Source organism: Brienomyrus brachyistius, chromosome 10 (assembly GCF_023856365.1).
Source record: "Brienomyrus brachyistius isolate T26 chromosome 10, BBRACH_0.4, whole genome shotgun sequence".
Classification (NCBI taxonomy): Eukaryota; Metazoa; Chordata; class Actinopteri; order Osteoglossiformes; family Mormyridae; genus Brienomyrus; species Brienomyrus brachyistius.
Genome location: NC_064542.1, coordinates 2,714,648 through 2,738,202, shown reverse-complemented (window position 1 = coordinate 2,738,202; position 23,555 = coordinate 2,714,648). Strand labels below are relative to the sequence as shown.

The following is a 23,555-nucleotide window of genomic DNA, read 5'->3' as shown; positions in this document are numbered from 1 at the left end:
AACATGCAAACTCCACACACATGTGACCCAGGCAGAGAGTGCAAAAAAGATTTCAAAAGATATCACACAACAGAAATGACCCTTAGTAAGGCAAAACTGACAGTAACATCTTTTAGTATGCACTTTATTCATACTATATCAAGTGATTTTGCAATTAAACAATTGAAATACAATGTAATTCCGCATAACACCCGACTGCATATATATCTGAGGTCCTATAAGATAAAAATAGATGTAAACAGGTATTATACACCCCGTGTAGCTGGTACAAAGTGGACTGCACTGCCACCTGTAAAATGGTACGGTACGCATCTAACTTATGGTACCCATAATACTTGACAGTGATAATAAACATCTATAGTATGCATTTATGTATTTACTTCACTGTATCCTTTATCGTTATTTTAATGTGTACTCTCTTACACAGAAAACATTACTTTGTTTCGTCTTGTAGTACAGGTACAGTATAGGTGCAGTTTACCATATAGGTTTGTATATAGAGTATATGATGTTTGTTTAGTATACAAGTCACCTAACATCCTATTGGACAGAATGTGTCCAGGATGTTAAGAGATACATACTTGTAGTGTTACCCTTCCATACATTCATCCACCCCCCCCCCATTTTCCAATCACTTATGAGCTGCTTGTTTATTGTTTTAATTATCTGGCATCAATGTATTTTAATTATTTATCTATATCTTTGATATTCATGGCACAGAAACAAAACACAATTTTGTTTTGTACAAAATTGAAGCAGGCTAGTAAACTCTTGAGTCTGGTTGTGTTTCATCTGAAATCAACCCTACAGCTGTGATCTTACCACAACAGAAGTCAGACCAAAACCCCACATCTGCTGAGGCTTTACCAGCCCAGTCTGCCTGCAGCACCTTATCGAACAAACAGGTCTAGTGCAGCAGAACAAAATATCACCTGCTTGGTTAATTTTAAAAGAATAGAATAGAATAGAATAGAATAGAATAGAAGTACTGTATAGGTACTATATATTGATGATATTTGTCATTTTGACATTTTTTTCCGTAAATTAGTTTCTGGTGCAGAAACAACACCTATAAACACTTAAGTGACTTCAAAGAATTAGGTACAGGTAAGAAAAATCTAAATTTAATCTAGGTTTGGACTCCAGATGCCTACAGCCATTGTATTGACTGAGGGAATTGAGGGAATTAAATGTCAAAACCTAGAGTTCAATTGAAACAGTGAGGTTTTCCATTTTTATAGGCAGGGCTGCACTAGCCATCTGGTATACCAAATATTTTCCAACAATGTGTATGTGCCTCCACACACACACACACACACACACACACACACGTTGGTCTTCCTATTTAAATGGGGACCATCCATTCATTTCTATGGGAAAAACCCTAATCCCAATCCCCATCCCTAACCTTAACCATAAGTAACCAACCAAAATACAAGACTTTTGGTACTTTTACTTTTTTGATTGCATTCACAGATTTTTATAAAATTGAGGTTGTCCAAATGGGGAACTGAAGAAGTGTCCCCAAGAGTAAGGAAGTTTCAGGTTTTACTGCACCTAGGGGACATTTTGGTCCCCAAATGTGATCTATGCAAACCCACTTACACACACACACGCACACGCACACACCCACACACACACACACACACACACACCTCCTCCACTCGGCAATATTTACTGTGGGGGACATCAAAGTCTGAATTTTAAACTGAACTGAATTTTAATCACAGACCAGCCCAGTCTATAGGCTATCTAGCTTGCTAGGCAATACTTTGTGACCTTGAGAAATCCTTCATGGGGAGGACATCTGTAACCCACATGGGTATGTGACAGCATGTGGGACTGTAAGCAGAAAGGATAGATGATATATGTTTTCACAACAACAATGTTGAGCAATGAAAGCCTGACAGAGCAAAAACAGAAATGCCTAAACACCAAGAACAACTAACTGGACGGGATGCCAGTCCATCAGAAGGCATGTACACACACTATGGTAGATGTAGGGATGTCATTTAGCGGAAATCTCTTTGGACTGCATGAGGAAACCCATATAACTTGGGCAGCTCATGCATACTCTTAATACCAAGCAAAGGCCGAGGATTCAAACCTCTAACTTGGAGGTACGAGGCAGTGGTGCAACTCAGTGAACAAACATGCCTCCTCAAAACATATCCACCACAGCACGAATGGTTAGAAGTGCATGTACAGAGACGCGCATACCAACCTTCTCATACTTGGCAAATCCACCCATGACCGCAGGGTCAACGATTCCATTCAGCAACATGGACAGGGGATTGATGGGAAGGGTTTCATCACCCTGGTACTGGTTTATCATAGTCAGGATCTTCTCATTGGTGGTTTCCATTGTCTCAATGGCATTTTCCAATGGACTGATTGTAGTCTGAGGAAAGGCAAATAGGTTGTGTTGTTATTCATCCTGGCGATGTGGACGGAATAATTTTATGCACATTACAAGGAAAATTCAATTTGACTATTTATTGACTATAATACACATGTTTTTATTCCTAACACAATTCTTATCTGCTTATCATACTTCATACAAATGTATTTATTTTAGGTTAAATCAAAACAACAACAACTGACCAAGAGTAGGACACGTTGATCCGTGACCAGAATGACAATATTAGTTGTAAGATGTGGGACCATTTTATTAGATTAATGAGAAGCAACGATGAGACAGGCAAACAAGCACTGTTACTGACATGTGATATGGAAGTAGCCTCAAACCAACGCAGAATTCCTGGGAGTTTGTAGGCTGTGTAGAAGGTGGTTCGCTCGATCCACATTGACTGCATGTGAAAGAAAGGAAACGCAACTAGGCTTATACAACACAGCTCACATGCTAGAATTTTGAAAAATACAATTTTGACACTAATTATACAAGTTATGGTCTCTTAGACTACATCATTATACATATCCTCTAATTCTAATTCAATCCAATGCATTGAATTCTGTCTTCTGGTTTGACAATCAGTGCATCAGAATACAGGGCAGTAAATACAATAAAGAACAGTCAATGTCTGATGCATAGTTTTCTGATCAAGGAAGAAAAAGCTCCTAAATGCCAACCCTCACATAAAACAAAACTAGCCCATTGTGTTTTGTGTTAGGTAGGTGCTGAACACTGTCATTAGTTCCAATAATAGTATCAAAAAACTAAGCACGTTTACCACAAAATAAAGGCCTTTGTGCAGAGTATTGTCTGTGCCTCTTAGTTAGCCGGTACACTGAACCACAAAACTCTGATGTATTAAATAAGCTCCAATTGAAAGTCAACATAATTGCCATTCACACTAATTTGTATTGCTGGAACAGCAGGGCTATAAAACTAAAAAATAAGATTAATTTTTATGAGGCTGTAAAAACACTGTATGCTGACTGAACATCTCATTAGTATCAGAGGCAGCAGGCTGCAGCAGGCAGCTAGAAACTGCTCTGTCCCCCTTTTCCCTAATTGTGGGACGAAGCAAAGTTAAAAATCCTACAAATGGGCTCCCACCTGTCCCACAGCTTTTAGTGGCCTGATAAAACAATAAGGGATCACCTTGAAAATAAGGACCCAGTCTATTTTGTTTTTGAACTATATACAATGTTCTTTGTCGTTTCTATATACATAGCATTATGCAAACTTGCATATATTATCTGTAAGCGATTTATGATGTTTCCCTGTGTGAGCTATCACTACTGCCAATATGTCTGTGTGTGTCTGAGGTCTGCCTATCTTGTAGGGACAAATTTTGATAAACAGTTATTGCTAGTATGTTGCCACAAGATAAATGGCCTTAACACTAGATTTACCGAGTTTTTATTCTCTGCTGAGAGTCCCAAGGTGTTTGTCACCCCTGCTGTGATTTTCGCAGGTCTTCAGCCCCATCCTCCTCCTGCTTTTGTTGTGCAAACACACCCATTACCTGTGAGGCCTGGCGCATTTGCATTTTTTACTCAGAGTAGCTCAAATCCAAGGCAGGCTAAACCTCTGTGTGTGACATGGAAACCTTCACAAAAGTCTGCCATATCTATACCAAATATCCCACACGCTGACTGACCTGCAAATATGAAAGACGCACATTCACAAAATATATGGAAACACAAGTCTGTGTTATTTATAAAACAAATTGAGTGAAAATAGAATGAAAAGTTGCTAATAGAATGAAATGAATAAAATGAAAACATGCTAACACTTCAGTCTCCAATGCATGTTTGTATATAAATGTCATAAGCTGAGTGAAGTCATGGTCCATGGTTTTTGACATGCTCATACACATACAGAATAAAATGTCATTTCATTTTCATTGGCCATCACTGAATTATAACACCAAAAATGAATTTTGTTTTTGTGTGATCTCTCCAGCTTTGCATGTTTGGCTGTTCATGTAAAAATTGATGTATCCGTGCCTCAGTTCCAGGTTCATCTCTTCGTCATCTTTCTGCCTTTTGTCTCAGTGGTTACTGTCCCACACAGTCTGTCTATCTTTCAAAGTCTGTGTTTGCAGCGTTTGAAAACCCAGTGACCATCATCCCTGTATTTGGCAATGGAGTTCCTTGGCTAGAAGAATCGGAAACAATCTTCTTTTTCCTTTCCACCCTGTAGATGCTTTGTACAGAACGTAGGCATTCACCGCCACCAAGTCCAGCATGTTGTAAAACACAGCTACTGGCCACTTGCTTGTTGCTGCTCGTACTGAATACATGCGCGCCATTCTAAACACTGACGTGGAGAATTCCTCTCCCTGTGCAGTGTCCTTTGCCAATGGAGGAAGTTCACGGCAAACGTTATTCACCATGCCCAGTAAAGTGAAGCAGTCTGTGTGACAGTGACAGTGAGGTGAAGAAATTGTCCATTGTGACATTTCTCCCGTCATCCAGAAATGACTCCATCAGACTCATGACCACGTTCTCTGCCAGCCTTCACCAAGAACTGTGCTGAAAGTTTCACTCCAGGAGAACACATGAACATAGATGTACAGCTGTTCTCGACCAAGGTTCATTGTCCATGCAGTATATTTACATTTACATTTACAGGATTTGGCAGACGCCCTTAGCCAGAGCGACTTACATAAGTGCTTTGAGACTCTGCAATGAATTTCCGATGCTAGCTCAATAAGGACCCCAGCTACGAATACTATCTCTGAGAACGCCATTGAGTAGTGCAGAATTTTTATTTTATTTAATTTTTTTAAAACACACACCAGAAAAAGAGTCGAGTAAGAATATAGAAGTTCTACGTCAGGTATTTCTGAAAAAGAAAAGTTTTGAGTCGTCGCTTGAAGACATTCAAGGATTCAGCTGTTCGGACATCTAGGGGGAGTTCATTCCATCAATTAGGTGCCAGGACAGAGAAGAGCCGAGATGCGTGTCTTCCTTGTGCCTTGAGGGGAGGTGGGACCAGTCGAGCAGTGCTGGAGGATCGGAGAGATCGTGGTGCAGAGCGGGGTGTGATGAGGTCCTTTAGGTAGGATGGTGCCAGAGAATTTTTGGCTTTGTATGCGAGCATCAGTGTTTTGAATCTGATGCGTGCAGCTACAGGAAGCCAGTGGAGGGAGCGCAGCAAAGGAGTGGTGTGGGAGAACTTGGGAAGGATGAAAACAAGACGAGCAGCTGCATTCTGGGACGGATGGCGCTCAGTGGTTGCAGTAGTCAAGGCGTGAGATGACGAGGGACTGGACGAGTATCTGGGTAGCCTGGGTGGAAAGAAATTGACGTATCCTCCTGATGTTAAAGAGGAGAAACCGACAAGAGCGAGAAAGACTGGCGATATGTGAGGAAAATGACAACCGATCATCTATGGTAACTCCAAGGTTTCTAGCAGAAACCGAAGGACGGATCAGGGAGTTGTCAAAGGAGATCGCAAGGTCCTGGAGGGGGGATGAGTCAGCCGGGATGTAAAGCAACTCAGTTTTACTAGTTTTGAGTTTTAGCTGGTGAGTGGTCATCCAAGATGAGATGTCTGCCAAGCATGTAGAGATCTTAGTGGAGACATGAGTGTCTGAGGGAGGGAAGGAGAGGATGAGTTGAGTGTCATCGGCATAGCAGTGGTAGGAGAAGCCATGTGAGGATATAACTTCGCCAAGAGATTTAGTGTAGAGGGAGAATAGGAGAGGGCCAAGAACCGAGCCCTGAGGGACACCGGTGGAAAGACAACGTGGAGTAGATGTGGATCCATTCCATGTCACTTGGTATATCGCATCCAAGCCGGACAAATTTGGGATCAAGTTCTGGATGGCCACGGATTTGGAGACCAAATACGTCTGCAACGTGTCCCCTAACTTGGGAAAGGACCCCAGTCACCAGAAAAGGGAGAGGCTGGCAGAGAACATGGTCATGAGTCTGATGGAGCCATTTCTGGATGACGGGAGAAATGTCACAACGGACAATTTCTTCACCTCACTGGCACTGTCACACAGACTGCTTCAGCGCAAAACAACACTACTGAGCACAGGGAATAAAGTTTGGTATGAACTTCCTCCAATTTCAAAGGACACTGCACAGCAAGAGGAATTCTCCGCGTCAGTGCTTAGAAGTGGCAGTGTCTCCTTGACAATTTATGCACCTAAAAAAACAAGATTGTGTGTGTTCTGAGTTCCTTGGACCAAGATGTGGCGATCTGTGAAGGCAGAAAGAGGAAACCCAACACGATAACAGACTATAACCACATGAAGGTATGTGAATGTGTGTATAATTTTACATCAGTGCTACAATGTTTTCTGATATGTACTATACAGGCCTATATAGAAAGAAGGTAGAAAAAAAGCAAATACACTCATGACTCTCTCTCTCTCTGCTGTTATAGTGTGGTGTAAATGTGTTGGACCAAATGGCGCGCATGTATTCCGTAAGAGCAGCAACATGCAGGTGGCCAGTAGCTGTATTTTACAACATGCTGGACCTGGTGGTGGCAAATTCCTACGTTCTGTACAAGGCATGTACAGGGTGGGAAGGCAAAAGAAGATTATTTTTGAGTCATCTAGCCAAGGAACTCCATTGCCAATTTATGCCACAAAAGGCTATGGGGACAGAGGAAGGCTGCTGCTGTGCCAGGACTTGTATGGACAACTCAGTGTCAGGTACAGGAGAACTGCAACAGAAACCGCAGCAGGTTTACCAGTGCAAAGTGTTACAAATTCACTTGCGCCAAATGCAGGGATGATGGTCACTGGGTCTGCAAACACTGCAAAGTTTGAAACACTAATTTTTTTTTATAAATAAAACAGACTTGTGCTTCCATATATTTTGTGAATGTGTGTCTTTCATATTTGCAGGTCAGTCAGCATGTGGGATATTTGGTATAGATATGGCAGACTTTTGTGAAGGTTTCCATGTCACACACAGAGGTTTAGCCTGCCTTGGATTTTAGCTGCTCTGAGTAAAAAAATGCAAATGTGCCAGGCCTCACAGGTAATGGGTGTGTTTGCACAACAAAAGCAGGAGGACAATGGCCCAAGAAACTCTCAGCAGGGATGCTAGTAGGTGTTAGGCCCAGGGAATTTACGCAAATTTGCGTAGATTTGGCAGTTCTAGTGTTAAAAAAAACTGCTTAAGAACTGTAACTGTCAGAAGTTTTTGTTTAATCATCAATATTCATCTATCTTTGTTTGAGAGTGATTTTGCATTAGGAACAGTTAATTGAAATGGGTATCATCGAGAGTTTCATACAAGTTTGTAAACATTTGTGTGTGTGTGTGTGTGTGTATCTGTGTGTGTGTATATATATGTGTGGTCCAGGTATACCTTATCTTGTGGGGACCAAATGTCCTTTTTTTCTTTATACCTTATTTTAAGTTTCCTGGTGCCCATAAGGGAAAACTCTATTTTATAAAAAAAATCTGCGACTACAATGAAAAAACTCTTGTATTGTGTTTTGTTACTTATGGTTATGGTTTTGGCTGGGTAGGGATTAAGGTTGTCATAGTTAGCATTAGTATTTTTCCCATAGAAATGAATGAGCGGTCCCCAAAAAGATATGATTACATGACTGTGTGTGTGTGTGAGAGAGCGTACGTCTGTTATGTATGTGTGTCTGTTATTCAATAATGTCTGTAAAGATTCTCACAGCAAATTCATTGTCGGGGTCCACTGAGCCCTTTCTGACAGGCCTGGAGTAGTGAAAACGCTGGACATAGTTGGACTTGTAGAAGCTGGAGGACACACAAGGAGACAAGACAGACAGGAGAAGCATAAGTCAATGCTGGACCAAGTCCACCAGCGAGAAAGTGGGCATATCCAGGCCTTTCTGAGAGGACTGGGCTGGTTACTGGAGCGGTGGTGGGTGGCGGTTGTTCTGGGGGACTCACTTGATGATCTGGTCAGGCACAGGCTTGTTCTTGAGGCGGGGGGGAATTTCCAGGACGGGCTGCACTGTGAAACACTGAATGTCTGCGTAGTTTCGTCAAGAACCACAACATGGCAGGGGAACAAGTTGCTGCAGTGCATGGTGGGAACACTCCGCAGGTAGGAGCTGTCTTGACTCCAAGGCCTGCCCCCCCCCACCCCCCTGCATCATTTCCCCCATATCAGTGTGCCCCCCTCCTTATCTACCCTCGCTGCAGCATTCATCCTGTTAATAGCTCGCTGTCCCTTCATTGCCTGACCTTCCTGTGTCTTTGTGCCCCTCCCCCCCATGTGTGCGTGCATGTGCCCACCCCCCTATCCGAATCTCCTCTAACTTGCCAGGAAGGACACATTGCATAGGGGAGTTCCTGATGTCTGGCCCGGGCAGAGTGGTGGTGTTCAGCCGCACAGCGCTGGGAAACTGGCTCATCAGCTGACTCTGGAAATCCTCTCTCCGCTCGTACTCCTTGCCCCGGTGAATAAACACCTTGTTCTGGATGACACACAAGAAAATAATTTGAAAAATACACATGACCTTTATTTTACAGACTGGACAATACATGGATTAAAAATGTTTATTCATTCAATGCTCATTTTACAATGTGGCAAGGTCTTATGACTGTACACAGCGCCGCATTCATAAGGTCAAAAATACCATAAAAACCACCAATTTCAGTCCATCTTAGATTTATCGGTGTTGTTAAAAACACGATTACATCCACGACACACACACCACACACACACATACACACACATCCACACACACATACACACACATGCACACACACAGGTTTGTGATTATATCTTTGTGGGGACTCTCCATTCATTTCTATGGGGAAAACTCTAATCCCAACATGACAGCCGTAACCCAACCCAGCTCAGACCATAACCAAGTGTGAAAAAACAAAACATAAGACTTCTGGCATTTTTAGTTGACTGGTTGGTCATAGATTTTTACAAAACTGAGTTTCCCATTATGGTGACCAAAAAAGTGGTCCTCACAATGTCAGTCACAAGTTTTTATTACATTTGGTCTCCACAACGTAATGTAATATATAAACACACACACACATACATACACATGTTTGTATATATCTTTGTGAGGACTCTCCATTTATTTCTATGGAAAAAACCCTAATCCTCACAATGACAGTCTTAACCCAGCAACTGAGCAAAGGAGATTAAGGGATGATGTAATCCAGGTATATAAGATTCTAGCAGATCTGGATGCTGTTCAGTCAAATAGTTACTTCAATAGTAGTTCAAATACAAGAACTCGTGGTCATAGGTGGAAATTAGCAGGAGAACATTTTAAAATGGATTTGAGGAAGCCCTTCTTTACATAGCGTGTAGTTAGAGTATGGAATAGTCTCCCTGTTAGTGTAGTGCAAACTAAAACCTTGGGTTCCTGTAAACCTGAACTAGACTTTTAACAGCTCTGAGCTATTAGTTGAATTCTCCCCATGCAAGCTTGGTGGGCTGAACGGCCTCTTCTCATTTATACATTTTTTTATGTTCTTATATTTAACTGTTACTCAGCCCTAACCTTAGCCATAAGTAACCCAACAAAATATGACAGTTTTATAAAAATCCTTGTGGGGACTAAAAAATAAATATCCCCACAACGTCAAAAGAACTGGTTTTGGTCTACACAATGTAACAATGAAATACATGCATGACCCCCCCTCCACACACACACACACACACACAGCTCTAACCCGGAGAAATGGGGGGTATCCACATCCGTAGTAGCCCACAGCAAAGTAGTCTGGTTTGGGACGCAGTATCTTCATGATGTTCTCATAGAATTTTGCTTGCTGCTTCTGCAGAGAGAAGGAAACATGAATCTGTGGATGATACAGGCATCCCAGGCACTGCAGCCCGAACTGATCACAGGATGACAGCATTGTGCCAGAGGATATGTCAGTCAGAGCACTACATTAAATAAAACATCACAGAAAATAAAATATCTACATACTTTTCTTGTGTTAATGGTAAAAGGAACATTTCTGGCCTAAAGCAAATACGCTGTGGTGGATCTTGGCAGAGGAAATGCAGTGCCGGACATCAGCGTGCTGAATGTATGGCCATTCGTTATTTTTAATTTGCCGCACGGGGCCAGGTTTTGGTTTTGCCGAGTGATGGGTGGATGAGTGCGTGTGGTAGCCATGGTAACCTTTATTTGCTACGCCCTGGTCTGATGCTGGTGTGGGACAGCATGTAAGAAGTCTGTTGAGAGGTGGAGGAGTGCAAGATGCAGGAAGCGAGAGCACATGGATGGCAGGTTTCTTTACCAGACTCTGACTCAACATGTCGTAGTCGAAGACTTCCATTTCAAACTGCTCGGCGAGCTCCTTACAGAGAGCGATAGCCTCCTCCCACATCTGCGCGCGACAGATAAAGAGAGATAAATTAACAGCAGTCGTAGGTGGGTTACATTCCCATTGTTGACATACATTCGAAAGAAATGAGCCGGCATGCACTGCCATGGCAGGGCCCAATGAAAAAAAAAGGCACAATAAGAAGTCTCCATGACAACAACCCCCTCCCCGATGCCACCCCTCGAAATCCAGAAGTCCCAGGGCAGCACAAGCACAGACAATGAAAATCTATTAAAATCTAATACAATAACAGGAAAATTGAATTTCTCAAGCCAACTTCAGCTCTGTGTAGACCTGAACTAGTAAATTATACGCCCCAAAAGTTGGAACATTTATAAAGAAATATTTTTGACAGACCAGTAGAAATACATTTATATAACTGCACTAGTGAAACACAGGACTGCTGCTTTGTTTAGTATTTTAATGCTTTGGGATCATGGGCAGACGGATGCTGTAAAAACATTCTTTTAGAAAACTAGTGCATTCTGGACCATGGGAAACAGAGGAATACACCCAAACTCTTATAAAGCAGTAATGGCTGAACCAGCTCTGCAGTACTACATGGCAATACGAGCACCAGTCAGTAGGTGGTGCCGTGCCGACCTTGCCCTTGTCAAAGTATCCGATGATGATGTCATAAAGGGCCTCCTTCAGCTGCCGCTGCGTCTGGTTACTGGGGAAATCCATTTGTGGACTGCACTGCTCCTCAGACCACTGGGAACAGCGAGGAGAGAGAGGGACATGGTTACTTTCCGGTACTGCCTTGTCCTGAGGTGTGTCAGGGAATCACTGTTGCTCGGCCCTCTGGATGTGTGGGCTTCCACCTCCTTAAATGGTACACTATACTGGGAAGCTGCAAGAAGTGAGAGCTTTATACCCATAGCTGTTTGGAACTGATACCTTCAGCAAACGGGAGTGCAGGAGCAAAGTGTAGGCGGCCTCTGTGTAGTTCTCCACATCCAGGTGAAGGTCTCTCAGCTTGTAAAGGTACCTACAAGAACAGACCCGCAGACACGGTCAGACCTCGGCAGTCACTGTTTGCGAGCGTCTGGCTCCGAATGATTTTTTTGTGACGACGCTGTTCAATGGTGGCCACCAGGTGTCTCCCTTTACACAAATATATTTGTCTTCCGTAATGGTTTTTTTTGGACGCCGTATATTTTTTGTGGCGCACAGACCTGCCTCTGTAAAATGGAAACCTCCAGAATCAGTAGCAGATCCCGGTAAATACTGTTGCGACAGGAATATATTTAACTGCTCTACTGCGTAATGCGATAACATGCTAACAGATTTACTACTGTGTTCTTCATACACCAGAGCCCCGTTTTCCTCTTATTATTGTCGTTCTTTTTTCAGTTCTTTCTCACTTCTGTCCAGATGCTTTACCAGTCCCATTACTCAACTGCAATCTGTGCATTCTTGACCTGTACCTTTTCTGATTCTTTCTCTCACTCTTCCTTCATGACCTCCTACTTCACCTCTCTCTCTCTCCCCCCCCCCCCCCCCTTTGTGCCTCTGTCCCCTAAATCCAGCGGAAATGTTGCTATGAGACGACCATCTGATCCTCTGGGTTTTGACTATAACCAGGATAATCTCCGTCCAGATTACATACGCACAGCAGCGCACACATGTGAACCACACAAAGAGAGCAAAAATGAAACATGTACCTGCTTATCTTTGTTCCTGTGTTGCTCAGAAACACCTTCTTTTACATGTCAAACAAATAAATATTCTGAACCAAACATAATCACCTGATATACATGGCTTCTCGGTTGATGTCCTTGTAGAAATTCTGAAAAAGAAAGCAGGGTTTAATAATATCAGCCATTTCCCTTACTTCATACTACTTGTTTGTATGCGATTAAATGTTGTTCATTGAAACCTCATTGTATGATAATGTTGGAAAATAAAGCCTAGATCACACATGCTGCCATGATCCGATCGTCCGCTCCTTCCGTGTGCCACCTTGTTAACCTCGTGTGGATTCCCAGTGTTTCCCAGCTGATTCTTGTTGCTGTCATTAGACTTATGCATTTAAGTCTGCATTAGGTATGTTTTCCCCAGTCCGGTCATTGACGTCAGTCTTTTGTTAATCACTGTTCGTGGATGTATTCCCCGAAAATAAAGCCCTCGTTTCCCCGACTCCCTGGACTTCTGATCCTCTGTTCCCGCTCTGTTCCCGCTCTGTTCTCGCTCGGCACGACACATGTATACCTTTCGGGGGCCAGTATGCATTTGTATACACATCCATGTCTACACTTTGTGTGTGTGTGTGAGTTCATGCATCAGTGTCTGCCTTTGTGTGTATGTTTGTGTGAGGCTACCTCCATGTAGGTGCACATAAGCCGCCGGAAATACACAGCAGAAAAAGTCACCCATACTGATGTGAATATGTTCATTCCATATTATGTCTAATGAGGATCAGTTTGGGTGAGCGCCGAGCAGACAGGTCTAATGAGCGCTGTCAAATGCTACTCTCTGTATTTCCGAAAATCGGAGACAAAATCAGATACAATATATCGGATACAAAAAAACATAGAAGTCCCAGAGCCCCAGTGATGTGAAGCACCAGCCGACAGCTTGACCCGTGTTAGGAAGCAAACTAACCTTTTCTGCTTTCTCAAAAGAGTTTCCGTACTGAGCTCTGACTCTCATAAGATGTATAAAACATCATTACTCGGTTTTATATTTTTGCGGACTATTTTGGTGGTCATACCAGCCTGTTTAGTCACTTGTTAGAGTAAATCTGGCTGGTCCACAGAATTGCAGGGCTGTGCATACTACTCATCAGAAGCCAGGTAGGATAGAAAATCGACTAGTAGCTCTCCAGGACCAGAGTTGGAGACCCCTGCTGTACAGATTCTGAAATAGGTAGCACAGTGGAAGCAGCTGTTCTGTTCACGCCTCCGACTCCGACAGCACAAACTGACCTGCCAGGTACTTATTTGGGCAGAGGCTTGCATTATAGACAGTCAGAGGATAAGGGATAACAGACTCTCTGGCAATGAAAACTGTGGCTAGAAGTTCACACCGCTGACAGTAACTGTTCGTAAGGAGAGGCTGTTGGGCAGGACACCAGAAGAAAGACAGTGTGACGAGCCAAGCCTGGGACTTGGGGAATGGAGAGCAGGCAGCTCCAATAGATGTTCAATTACCCTCATGGGAGTTTTACTTACACAAACATGTTCTAAGGGTAGAAGGAAAAATAATTGGTTCATAGACATAACCAATCAGATTGTAACTAGAGGAGGTCCAACCAATCAGATGTCTCGGTCCCACCTCCCCGAGTTGTTTGAACTCACCTCCTCTACAATCTGATTGGTTATCATTTTCCCCTATGCCCTCAGAACATTTTATGTAAGTAAAACTCTCATGAGCTTCAATTACTGAGCCCAAGTCATGAAGGGTGCATTTCCCACTGCATTCTACATGTAAGTCTGCAGATGCAAAGGTCTTAAAGATCATAAGATAAATGGTGTTCAATTAAACTTGTGTTTACTGTAGGATCCTATCTGGAAAACAGCACAAGTTTATTAGGCACTGGTTACCCAAAGATCTATACTGCGTTACAGCTGACAGTCATTATTTGCGTGAAAGGGCCCTGAGATTTAGTTGTACTGTTCTTTTGTACAGAGTAATGTTTCTAATTATGTGTTGATCCGCTGCAAGCAACACAATGTTTCAGGGGAAGTGTAGACATAATCTATTGAGGTTTTAGAGGATGATTAATGTCCAGAAGTGCTGTTATGACTCAGACGTCAGACTGCACGGTCAATAACTGCACGGAGGACCATGCAGAGACGGTGAGCCTTGGGCCGGGGAGAGCGCCTCACCAGAAGATTGACGGTGCAGCTCATGCGATTGTTGCGGCTCTCGTCGCTCATGACCGCCCTGTAATCCAGCAAGCGCTCCAGCAGCCCCTTCACCAGCATCACAAAGTGCTGCACCTGGGCAAGCAGTTGGGGATGCTGCGAAGCACACTCCAGCAGACTTATGGGGGGGAGGGGTGAAAGAGATAGGAAAAGTCACGCAACGTCTCTAGCATGTACTTGTTGATCCTCAAAAGATAAAAGAACAGGAAATGGGTGGGACAGGAGAGCAAGGGGGTCACAGACTTACATGGTCTGCAGAAGCTCCATGTACTGCTCATCACCTCCACCACCCTCTACCTCATGGTCCAACTTCAGAATGATCTCATTCTCAAACTGCAACACAAAAAGAGCACAAGCTATGTAGGGGCATTTGTAGGTTGCATGCAAATTGGTTGTATAGAGTATAACTATAGTACAGCCCTACCCATTCATCCATCCATCCATCCATTTTCCAAACCGCTTATCCTACTGGGTCGCGGGGGGTCCGGAGCCTATCCCGGAAGCAATGGGCACGAGGCAGGGAACAACCCAGGATGGGGGGGCCAGCCCATCGCAGGGCATACTCACACACCATTCACTCACACATGCACACCTACGGGCAATTTAGCAACTCCAATTAGCCTCAGCATGTCTTTGGACTGTGGGGGGAAACCGGAGTACCCGGAGGAAACCCCATGACGACATGGGGAGAACATGCAAACTCCGCACACATGTGACCCAGGCAGAGACACGAACCCGAGTCCCAGAGGTGTGAGGCAACAGTGCTAACCACTGCACCACGATGCCCCTACCCATTCATTAATCTTCAAAATGCTTATAAAATACTGGGTTGCAGATGAACAAGATTACATTTATACTTGTTTGGCAGGTGATTTTGTCCAAGGCAATGTACAAGTAAAGCAGATAGAACATCACAAGCATGCAGCTGTCAAGGAGCCAAGAGCTGCTATGCTCTGCTTCCAGTGAATGACCAGTAACAAGTGAAACACAGCTGTGGGAACAAGATACACTGCTTCACATCAGAGCTGCATACAAAGAAATATCACCTAAGAAAGAATTTAGCGAGAACTAAGTCTCAATGCATATAAAAAAAAAACACACATGGACACACAATAATTTGGCTTATTAAACGGTGTACAGCGTATATAGCCTGGTGAATTTGGTATATCGAGATTCTCTATAGTGCATGTATAGTGTGCACACTCTATAGTGTATTTATAGTCTGTACATTCTACAGTGTATGTACAGTCTGTACACTGCATAATGTATGTATAGTGTGTACACTCTATAGTGTATGAATAGTGTGTACACTCTATAGTGTATGTACAGTCTGTACAGTCTATAATATATGTAGTCTGTACAATCCATAAAGTATGTATAATGTGCACAATCTATAGTGTATGTATAGTGGTGTACATTATGTCTTGTGAGTGGGATGTGTACTATAGAATATGCACCAAATGTGTACAGTGTGTCTTTGTATGCGTACAGCATTTAAAGCGATTTTTTATTGTAGGTTGGCTTGGTACCTTTTTGAAATGGTTGGACCGGCTGTGTTCACACAGCATCATATCAAAGAAAATGGGAATGGTGGCTCTCCTCAGCTCCTCTTCAGGAATCAGGGTCATCTCCAGAATGGGTCCCACCATGCCGGGGATGAAACAGATCTTATTGTTTCCTGCCGAAGACACAGGCACGGTCACCAAAAGTAATCAGACCCCTACTCTTATTTATTCTGCACACGTGCTCCTGCATCGGCATATATAAATGTGCTCCGCCCCATTATCTCGGATGCTGACCAAGTTTGTACCACATGTCCCGGATAGCGAAGCCGATCAGCCTTCTCATGTCCCCATACCTGAAATAAAAAGAGAGGAAGACTGGAATACGAGTGTATGGCTGACGGAATAGATGCCAGCGGATCGCACTGCACCCCCAGACCTCTTAGTATGCAACCTTTAACAGTATTTGTCACAATGTATTCTTTACAGAACATACTACTCTGGCACTGGCAGTCCCCAGGTTACGAACAAGACCTGTTCCCTAGTCTTAAAGTCAAATTTGTATGCAAGTCAGAAAAATAATAATACAGTACATAATAATTATTATCACACAGCAACAATAAAAGTTAGTACATACAATTCTGCGCTGTACCTCAAACAGACAAACTGCAGATGAAGCCACACAATGTTTTCACGAGCGTTACAAAGTAACGTGTGTGTTCGGTATTACGAATCATTGTATTTAACCCAATTTCTTAATATTACAGGCTTTATATGGCAGTCCACTCATAAGTACGAGTCTGATGTTCTTGACCTGGGGACCGCCTGTACTTCCTTTCTGCTTTATGGAAGACTGATGTATTTACAATGGGGAAAGTTGTGTATTGTTAGTGAAACTGGATATGCCACTAATTAATAAAAGTACAGACGAATTCCTGTCATGGGGGGAATGTAAAATTTCCCATCTTTATTACTGGTGGTAACTGGCGGTATATGTCTTGCATATTTTTAACAGGAATATAGATGGATAGTATGAAGGTTCATTCACTTTGACAGGATCTTGTTCCTCTTGGTGGGTGAGAAGTGCTGTAGCTGCAGGGACTCCTGGGTAATGAAGGCCACAGCCAAATGAAAGTAGTTGTTCCATAACTGCAGAAACAGGAAACGATACAGACACAATGTGACAAAGAGGCTCACAGCCAAACTCGTTTCGTTCACTTACTTATTGTCCAGCTCTGGAGTTTAGGGAAGAGTAAGAAACCTGAAATCTAACCTGTACTTCGAAATTTTTGTTGTCCAGGAATTTACGGTTCATGGTGTCGGCATAGGTGTTTATAGCCCTGAGAAAAACTCTGAAAAGGTGAAGAAAATAACCAAAAGCAAAGGTTAGCAAAAGGAGCAAGGCTGAAGAGAAGCACTGTTTTGGTAACACATTCACACTTCTGTCTGACTTGTATAATGTCTTGGGGGAAGCTGACCAGCTAACTGGCCTCAGAGATTGTTTTCCAACTTTAACTATAATCGTCTCCATTGTCTTCTACTTTTACTCAGGTAAAAGTACTGTTGTTATACCGTTTTGTAATTATCGGTTAAGCACTTTTGGGTTTGATTGAAGAAACTGAATTACAATGAATTATGTTGAATTGAGATGTAGGTCTAAGATTGGGAGGCACAGTGGCTTGTTGGGTAGCAATGTTGTCTCCTAATGCTAGGACTGGGGGTTGAATCTTTGTGTGTGGGGGGCCTGCATGTTCTACCCGTGTCACATGAGTTTCTTCTGGGTACTCTGGTTTTCTCTCACAGGCCAGACATGTAGTCGGGCAATTTGGCATCTCTAAATTGCCCAACATAGTGTGTCAGCGTGTGCATGTCAGCTGCAATCACGTCCAGTGTGCACCCCAGCCTTGTGCCCGGTGTTGCCTAGGATTAGCTGCAGGTCCCCCTGTGATGCTGGCAAGGATAAGTGGTTGTAAAACGGATGTGCGAATCTAAGATGGTTTCACTTGATCAGATTCGGTACAGCAGTAGGCTCACTGATGCTTCACATTAGGAATTATCTGCCCCGGCTTCGGTTTGCAGTCTGTCATAAAAACCGGGCAGTGGAAACAAGCCGGGATATGTCTGAGCACAACCTGGCACAACACATCGCCACGTTTATTGCCGTATGTCTGTGTTTTAATTCTGCAGGAAGCTTGTTTATCTCTAAAATGCCAACAGCTGGCACACAGTGTGAAATGTGGCCTCTTTACGTGAGATGTTTAAATGAGATGCCACTACAGGTAACTTTGATCGCCGCACAAGCCAGCGGATGTATTATGAATACATTACACTTAGAGAGTCTTTCTGATGATAACTGAAACACAGACTAATTTGTTCACTAGCCTCTTTATGAGTCCATTTCTCTCCCCACCAGCGGTGCTTGTCTTTGACTGATCCTTCCCTGCACATGAAAGCAGCCCCCGCAACACAAATGACTGCTCCTTTTTCATCCAGTCTATTTTCCCCTCATTGTTTTTTTTCCCTCCTTTTTTGCAATATTTCTCATAGTGTCAAATTTCTACTGTCCCACACTGGATCCATCATCTTTTTAAAATTTGTCTTACTATTATTATTATTATTATTATTATTATTATTATTATTATTATTATTATTATTATTTTAATTCCCAGGCACTGGGTACTCATTCCTCTGCAGTGTCAGTGGCAGAACAAATCTGATGGCAAGGTGAAGATTTTCACTGGGGGGGGGGGGCATTTGGTGCTGGTCAGGGGACTTTTTTTGTAGCATTTGTTGGTTATTCTTGGGGGGGGGGGGGGGCAATATGCAGCCATTCGGGGAGGGGGGGTTAGGCTAAGGTGTTGCCCACACTACTCCTCTTGATCCTGATAATCCTCTTCACCTGTCTTTCCAGTTCCACACTTTGGGCCTTTCTTTCCCTAATATTGTTCCATCCTTTAACCTCACACCACCTCTGTCCTCTTCTCCAGCCGTTGCCTGGTACCTGACAGTAATCATGTTCACAGATGCCACAACCGGCCAACAGGGCCAAACCCATCTGCTGCCTCCGGGTAGCTGCAGACTTGTTAGGCTGTCCACTCTCAGGCACAAACCATTAAAATTCTGCTAGATAACCTCCAGAGAGCATCCTGGGAAGAGAGCAGTTCAAGACACTGCCTTGTACTATTTGAAATGAGAGCACAGTTGCATCTGAAAAAAATGTGGGTTTTTTTTTATTATTTAATTGTCACTTTTTCACTTTGCATAAGCCTGTGATGCCCGCAACATTGACGACAGTGAGTAAGGCCATGTTGACATCATGTGCTCTGTGGTGAGGACCTAATGTTGAGAGAACCTGGGCCTACTTAATACCACATGCCCATGGCTCTTCTTCACTCAGATGATAAGATCTTCTCTGACAAACTGGCTACCGGCACTTCTGTTATCAGCAGAGCAGGAGTGATGCAAGGTCCTGTTGGCCAGCTCATTAGTTTTAAAACCATCGCTCCATCTTCAGTACCGGAGATGCCAAGGCACCCCCTGGTGGACCGATGTGTCATGACATTTGATCAGACGACTTCCTGGCCCGTTTCAACACCTTGCTTTTTTTAAAGAAGCGATCATATCCAAGGTGAGGTTACTCATCCCCCACTACCCAGGACACCCTGCCTGGTGATGAGGGACGAGAGGAATTCTGGCCTTGTTCTGAGTCAGCTGACTGTGCCTGCACGTGGATTCTTACTCCAAGGCTACCCTTGGCTAATGACATTGCATTCCCAATCATGGAAACCTGGTGCCAATTTAAAAAAAGACAGGGGCTCATACAAGGAATTCATCCTCACCTGTTCTGCACCATTATCATTGCCATCCAGTCAGAGGGATAGACATGCTTTCCAATGAGATCCTTAAACAGCAGGAAGGTCTCCATAAGAAAGTCCTGAAATGATAGACATTGCTGTCATCCTGCTTGCCTGCCAGCTCCATTCCCCACAGTATCTTGGTATATTTATCTTCATGGCTATTTGTCCTGGCCGTGCAGGCGTGTCCAAGTCGAAGTGCGTGGGCGTGCATGTGCATTCTGAGCACATGTCCATGTCTCACCACCAGCTCCGAGCTGCCTGAGAATGTCTCAATGTAGCGGGCATAGTGGCGGTCATCCATCTGACTGAGGATCGCTGTCATGCAGGCTACCACCCGAGACTGAAAAAGAGAGAGAGAGAAACAAAGAAAGAGAGAATGAGGAAATGCGGAGGGGTGGGATACCTCCTCACATCTCTATATTTACCCCGTGGCAGGACCTCTGACAAGACCCGTGATAATCCGACCTCCGATGTCAGAATGACGCTTAGGGCTCCAGACTTGAGTGTTTAAATAAGAGGAAGAGTGTGGAGAAGGGATGCAGGAGGTGGAGAGGAAAGGTATGTGAGTGTAGTAAATAGGAAGAAAGTCCATAGCAGGTCAAGAGGAAGATACCATGTGCCGTAAGTGGCTTAAGGCACTTAATTTTACAGTGAGAGAGAGGGGGGGGGGGGGTGAATTGATTGCACAGCTGAGGAAATGCACCTCATTGCTCATACAAGAGGCTGCATTAAATGACTTCTACTGAAAAAGCACAGAGGAGAAGTGGAGGAGAAGTGGATGCAGCCACTATGGAATTTTAGCATCCTTGCCCACGGGTCCCTGGATGCAGTTTAGCTGCTCTCGGCTCCCCAGTCCAGGCCGCGTCACACCGATATTCAGCAGCTTAATGCTAATACGCCTGCATCCTGAAGCCGCAAACCCAAATGCTTAATTCGGCATGATGCAGTGCGACCACAGGCTCTCTGGCCCCATGAAAAAGGTCCTCAGGATAACCTACTTTTCTACCTTGAGGAATATTTGAAATATGGATTTCTCAGGGACTTTGCATTGATTAACAGATGCAAATTTATGCTCTGAAAGGTTCGGCAGGTGGTGTGCTGTTTAAGACACAGACTCATAATCCAGAGATTGTCTGAGTAGTGGGAAAGGCCTTCAGAGAACCCTGAGGAACAGCTCAAATGAAGGGCCCAACTGTGACAATTAATTAAGGGGCTGCCCAAGCCAGTCAGGTAATAAAATTATTTTAATCCCCAACTGTAATTGTTCATTCCAAGTTGTAACTGACACTATTACAGTTTGCAATACAAACAAATAAATTATTAACCATGTGCTGCATCTTGAATACAGCAAGGCTTTTTTTTTGCAGTTGTTCTTTATTAAAGTCATTTTGGAAGCAAATAACAATGTTGCTTTCTCTATTTTATACACCAAAACAAACTACATCTCTCACATGCTGATGGATGCTCGTTCTATCGCTCCCGGTCTAGTGACTGACAACAACCTTTAATTCTGCATTACGATTTTCATTTTCTTTCCAGCTGTGTCTTGAATACATTTATATTGTATCTTGATGACATTGTGTTGGATTTTACAGCTAATTTGACAGAGAAGAAGAATAGGAAGGAATCCTGTGTATTCATCCATATATTAGACCAAAGCATCCATAACAACAAATGGATCACTGTCACGGCCCACGAGTCTGCCATCTCTGCATGGCAGCATGTGGCTACACCAGGGAATCATGGGAGATTAGAGGATGAGAAGGGCGACCTTGATCTGCAAGTGACTGTTGACCGAAAAGTGTTTCATTAACAGGATATGTTTCTTTGGGAGAAGTCAGACAGTAGCCTGTAGTCATACACAGCAATGGATCCAACTCTGGGTTATTTGGGGTGCAGCCCATTCCCAAACAATGAGGAGATGGTGCGGCTTGCATTCTGCTTTTGGCACACGAAGCGTGTTCACTGAGAATCTGATTGGCCAGCAGACAACTCAATACAGGTCACTGACACAGACCCGAAGCACTTTCCATCTCCGGTAGACCTCCCCAGTGTACGACCTGACACACATGCCCAGTACATACCCCGAAAAACAGATCCCCAATGACAGCAATCTGACACCCTCGGGGATTAGAGTAGATTTGTGTGTTTCAGGGTCATCATTCATCGCTCTACTTTCCAGTAATTGGTTTCCTGGGTGGAATTAACATTGTCCTCAATCGCTCACCCTGGGCCAGGCCCCCTGTGCCATTCAAGCCCTCTCTAATGGCAGGCTATCTCTGGGGATTACCAGGAAATCAGGACAGAGCAGATGTCAGGCCACTGATCTCTACCCCTCCACCATTCCCGCCCAAAAACTCAATGCTTCGATTCTGCAGATACTTCATGACCCACCTCTCCAGACACAGTGCTCCAGCCTGACCAAGCTGCACCCACTCTAAACCACAGCAGCATCTTGAGTACCAAAACCTTATAGCAACACCCTAGAGCCAAAACCAATGGCATGCAACCGCCCTATCACCCAAACAGCTTATAATGAGGCCCTTTGTGATGTCATCACACACTAGCAGTACATGGCTGCATATCCATCTTGGTCCCTAACCCCACTCCAGGTCCTACACTATATGGACAAAAGTATTGGGACAACTAGGCATTCCACCTACAGGAACTTTTATGACATCCCATTCTAAATCCATAGGCATCAGTATGGAGTTGGTCTCCATTTTGCAGCTATAACAGCTGCCACTCATCTGAGAAGGCTTTCCACAAGATTTTGGAGTGTGTCTGTGGGAATTTTTGTCCATTCATCCAGAAGAGCATTTGTCAGGTTAGGCACGGATACTGAATGTGAAGGTCTGGCTCACAATCTTCATCCCAATGGTGTGTGAAGGGGTTAAGGTCAGGGCTCTGTACAAGCCAGTCATGGTCATCCATACCAAACTCACCCATCCATGCCTTTATGGACCTTGCTTTGTGCACTGGGGCACAATCATGCTGGAACAGAAAAGGGCCTTCCTTCCCCAAACTGTTCCCACAAAGTAGGAAGGATAGAATTGTCCAAAATGTCTTGGTATGCTGAAGCATTAAGATTCCCTTCACTGGAACTGTGCTCTGGTTAATACTAGAGGAAGAAGTTTGGAACTCTGCAGTTATTTTTTGGACATATTTTTACTTTTATGTCCAATGTGCCTCAGAACTCGGTGACCTTGCTCTGTTACTATAAGTAGCCTGCCTCTTTGTGGACGAGTTCCTGATGTTCCTATACACTTCCACTTTGCAATAATACCGCTTACAATTCACCGTGGAATATCTAGTAGGGAAGAAATTTCACAAACTGACAGTGCAATGGCGGGATCCTATGACAGCACCACACTTGAATTCACTGACCTCTTCAGAACAAACAATTCTTTCACAAATGGCTAGGTGCATGATTTTATACATCTGTGGTGATGGGTCTGAATGAAACGCCTGAATTTAGTGATTAAGAGGTGTGTCCCAGTACTTTTGTCCATATAGTGTATCAATGTATGGTCAACCAATACTAAATCCCTGCTTTTCATGGTTACTGGTTAGCCAGTAGAGGGCCCAGGTGGG

General features: G+C 43.7%; 1 protein-coding gene across 1 annotated transcript in view; it reads right to left on the bottom strand.

Moving 5' to 3' along the window:
• The window catches only part of LOC125751037 (dedicator of cytokinesis protein 2-like), a 76,604-nt gene that overhangs the window by 4,584 nt on the left and 48,465 nt on the right, over positions 1 to 23,555 (bottom strand). The window contains 18 exon segments of the mRNA XM_049029483.1: positions 2,225 to 2,401; positions 2,724 to 2,810; positions 8,072 to 8,156; positions 8,313 to 8,394; positions 8,701 to 8,842; positions 10,068 to 10,172; positions 10,644 to 10,733; positions 11,334 to 11,444; positions 11,631 to 11,721; positions 12,482 to 12,522; positions 14,564 to 14,720; positions 14,850 to 14,935; positions 16,132 to 16,280; positions 16,402 to 16,460; positions 17,153 to 17,253; positions 17,378 to 17,456; positions 19,944 to 20,038; positions 20,203 to 20,301. Of these exon segments, the coding sequence (XP_048885440.1) occupies positions 2,225 to 2,401; positions 2,724 to 2,810; positions 8,072 to 8,156; positions 8,313 to 8,394; positions 8,701 to 8,842; positions 10,068 to 10,172; positions 10,644 to 10,733; positions 11,334 to 11,444; positions 11,631 to 11,721; positions 12,482 to 12,522; positions 14,564 to 14,720; positions 14,850 to 14,935; positions 16,132 to 16,280; positions 16,402 to 16,460; positions 17,153 to 17,253; positions 17,378 to 17,456; positions 19,944 to 20,038; positions 20,203 to 20,301 (1,836 nt within the window).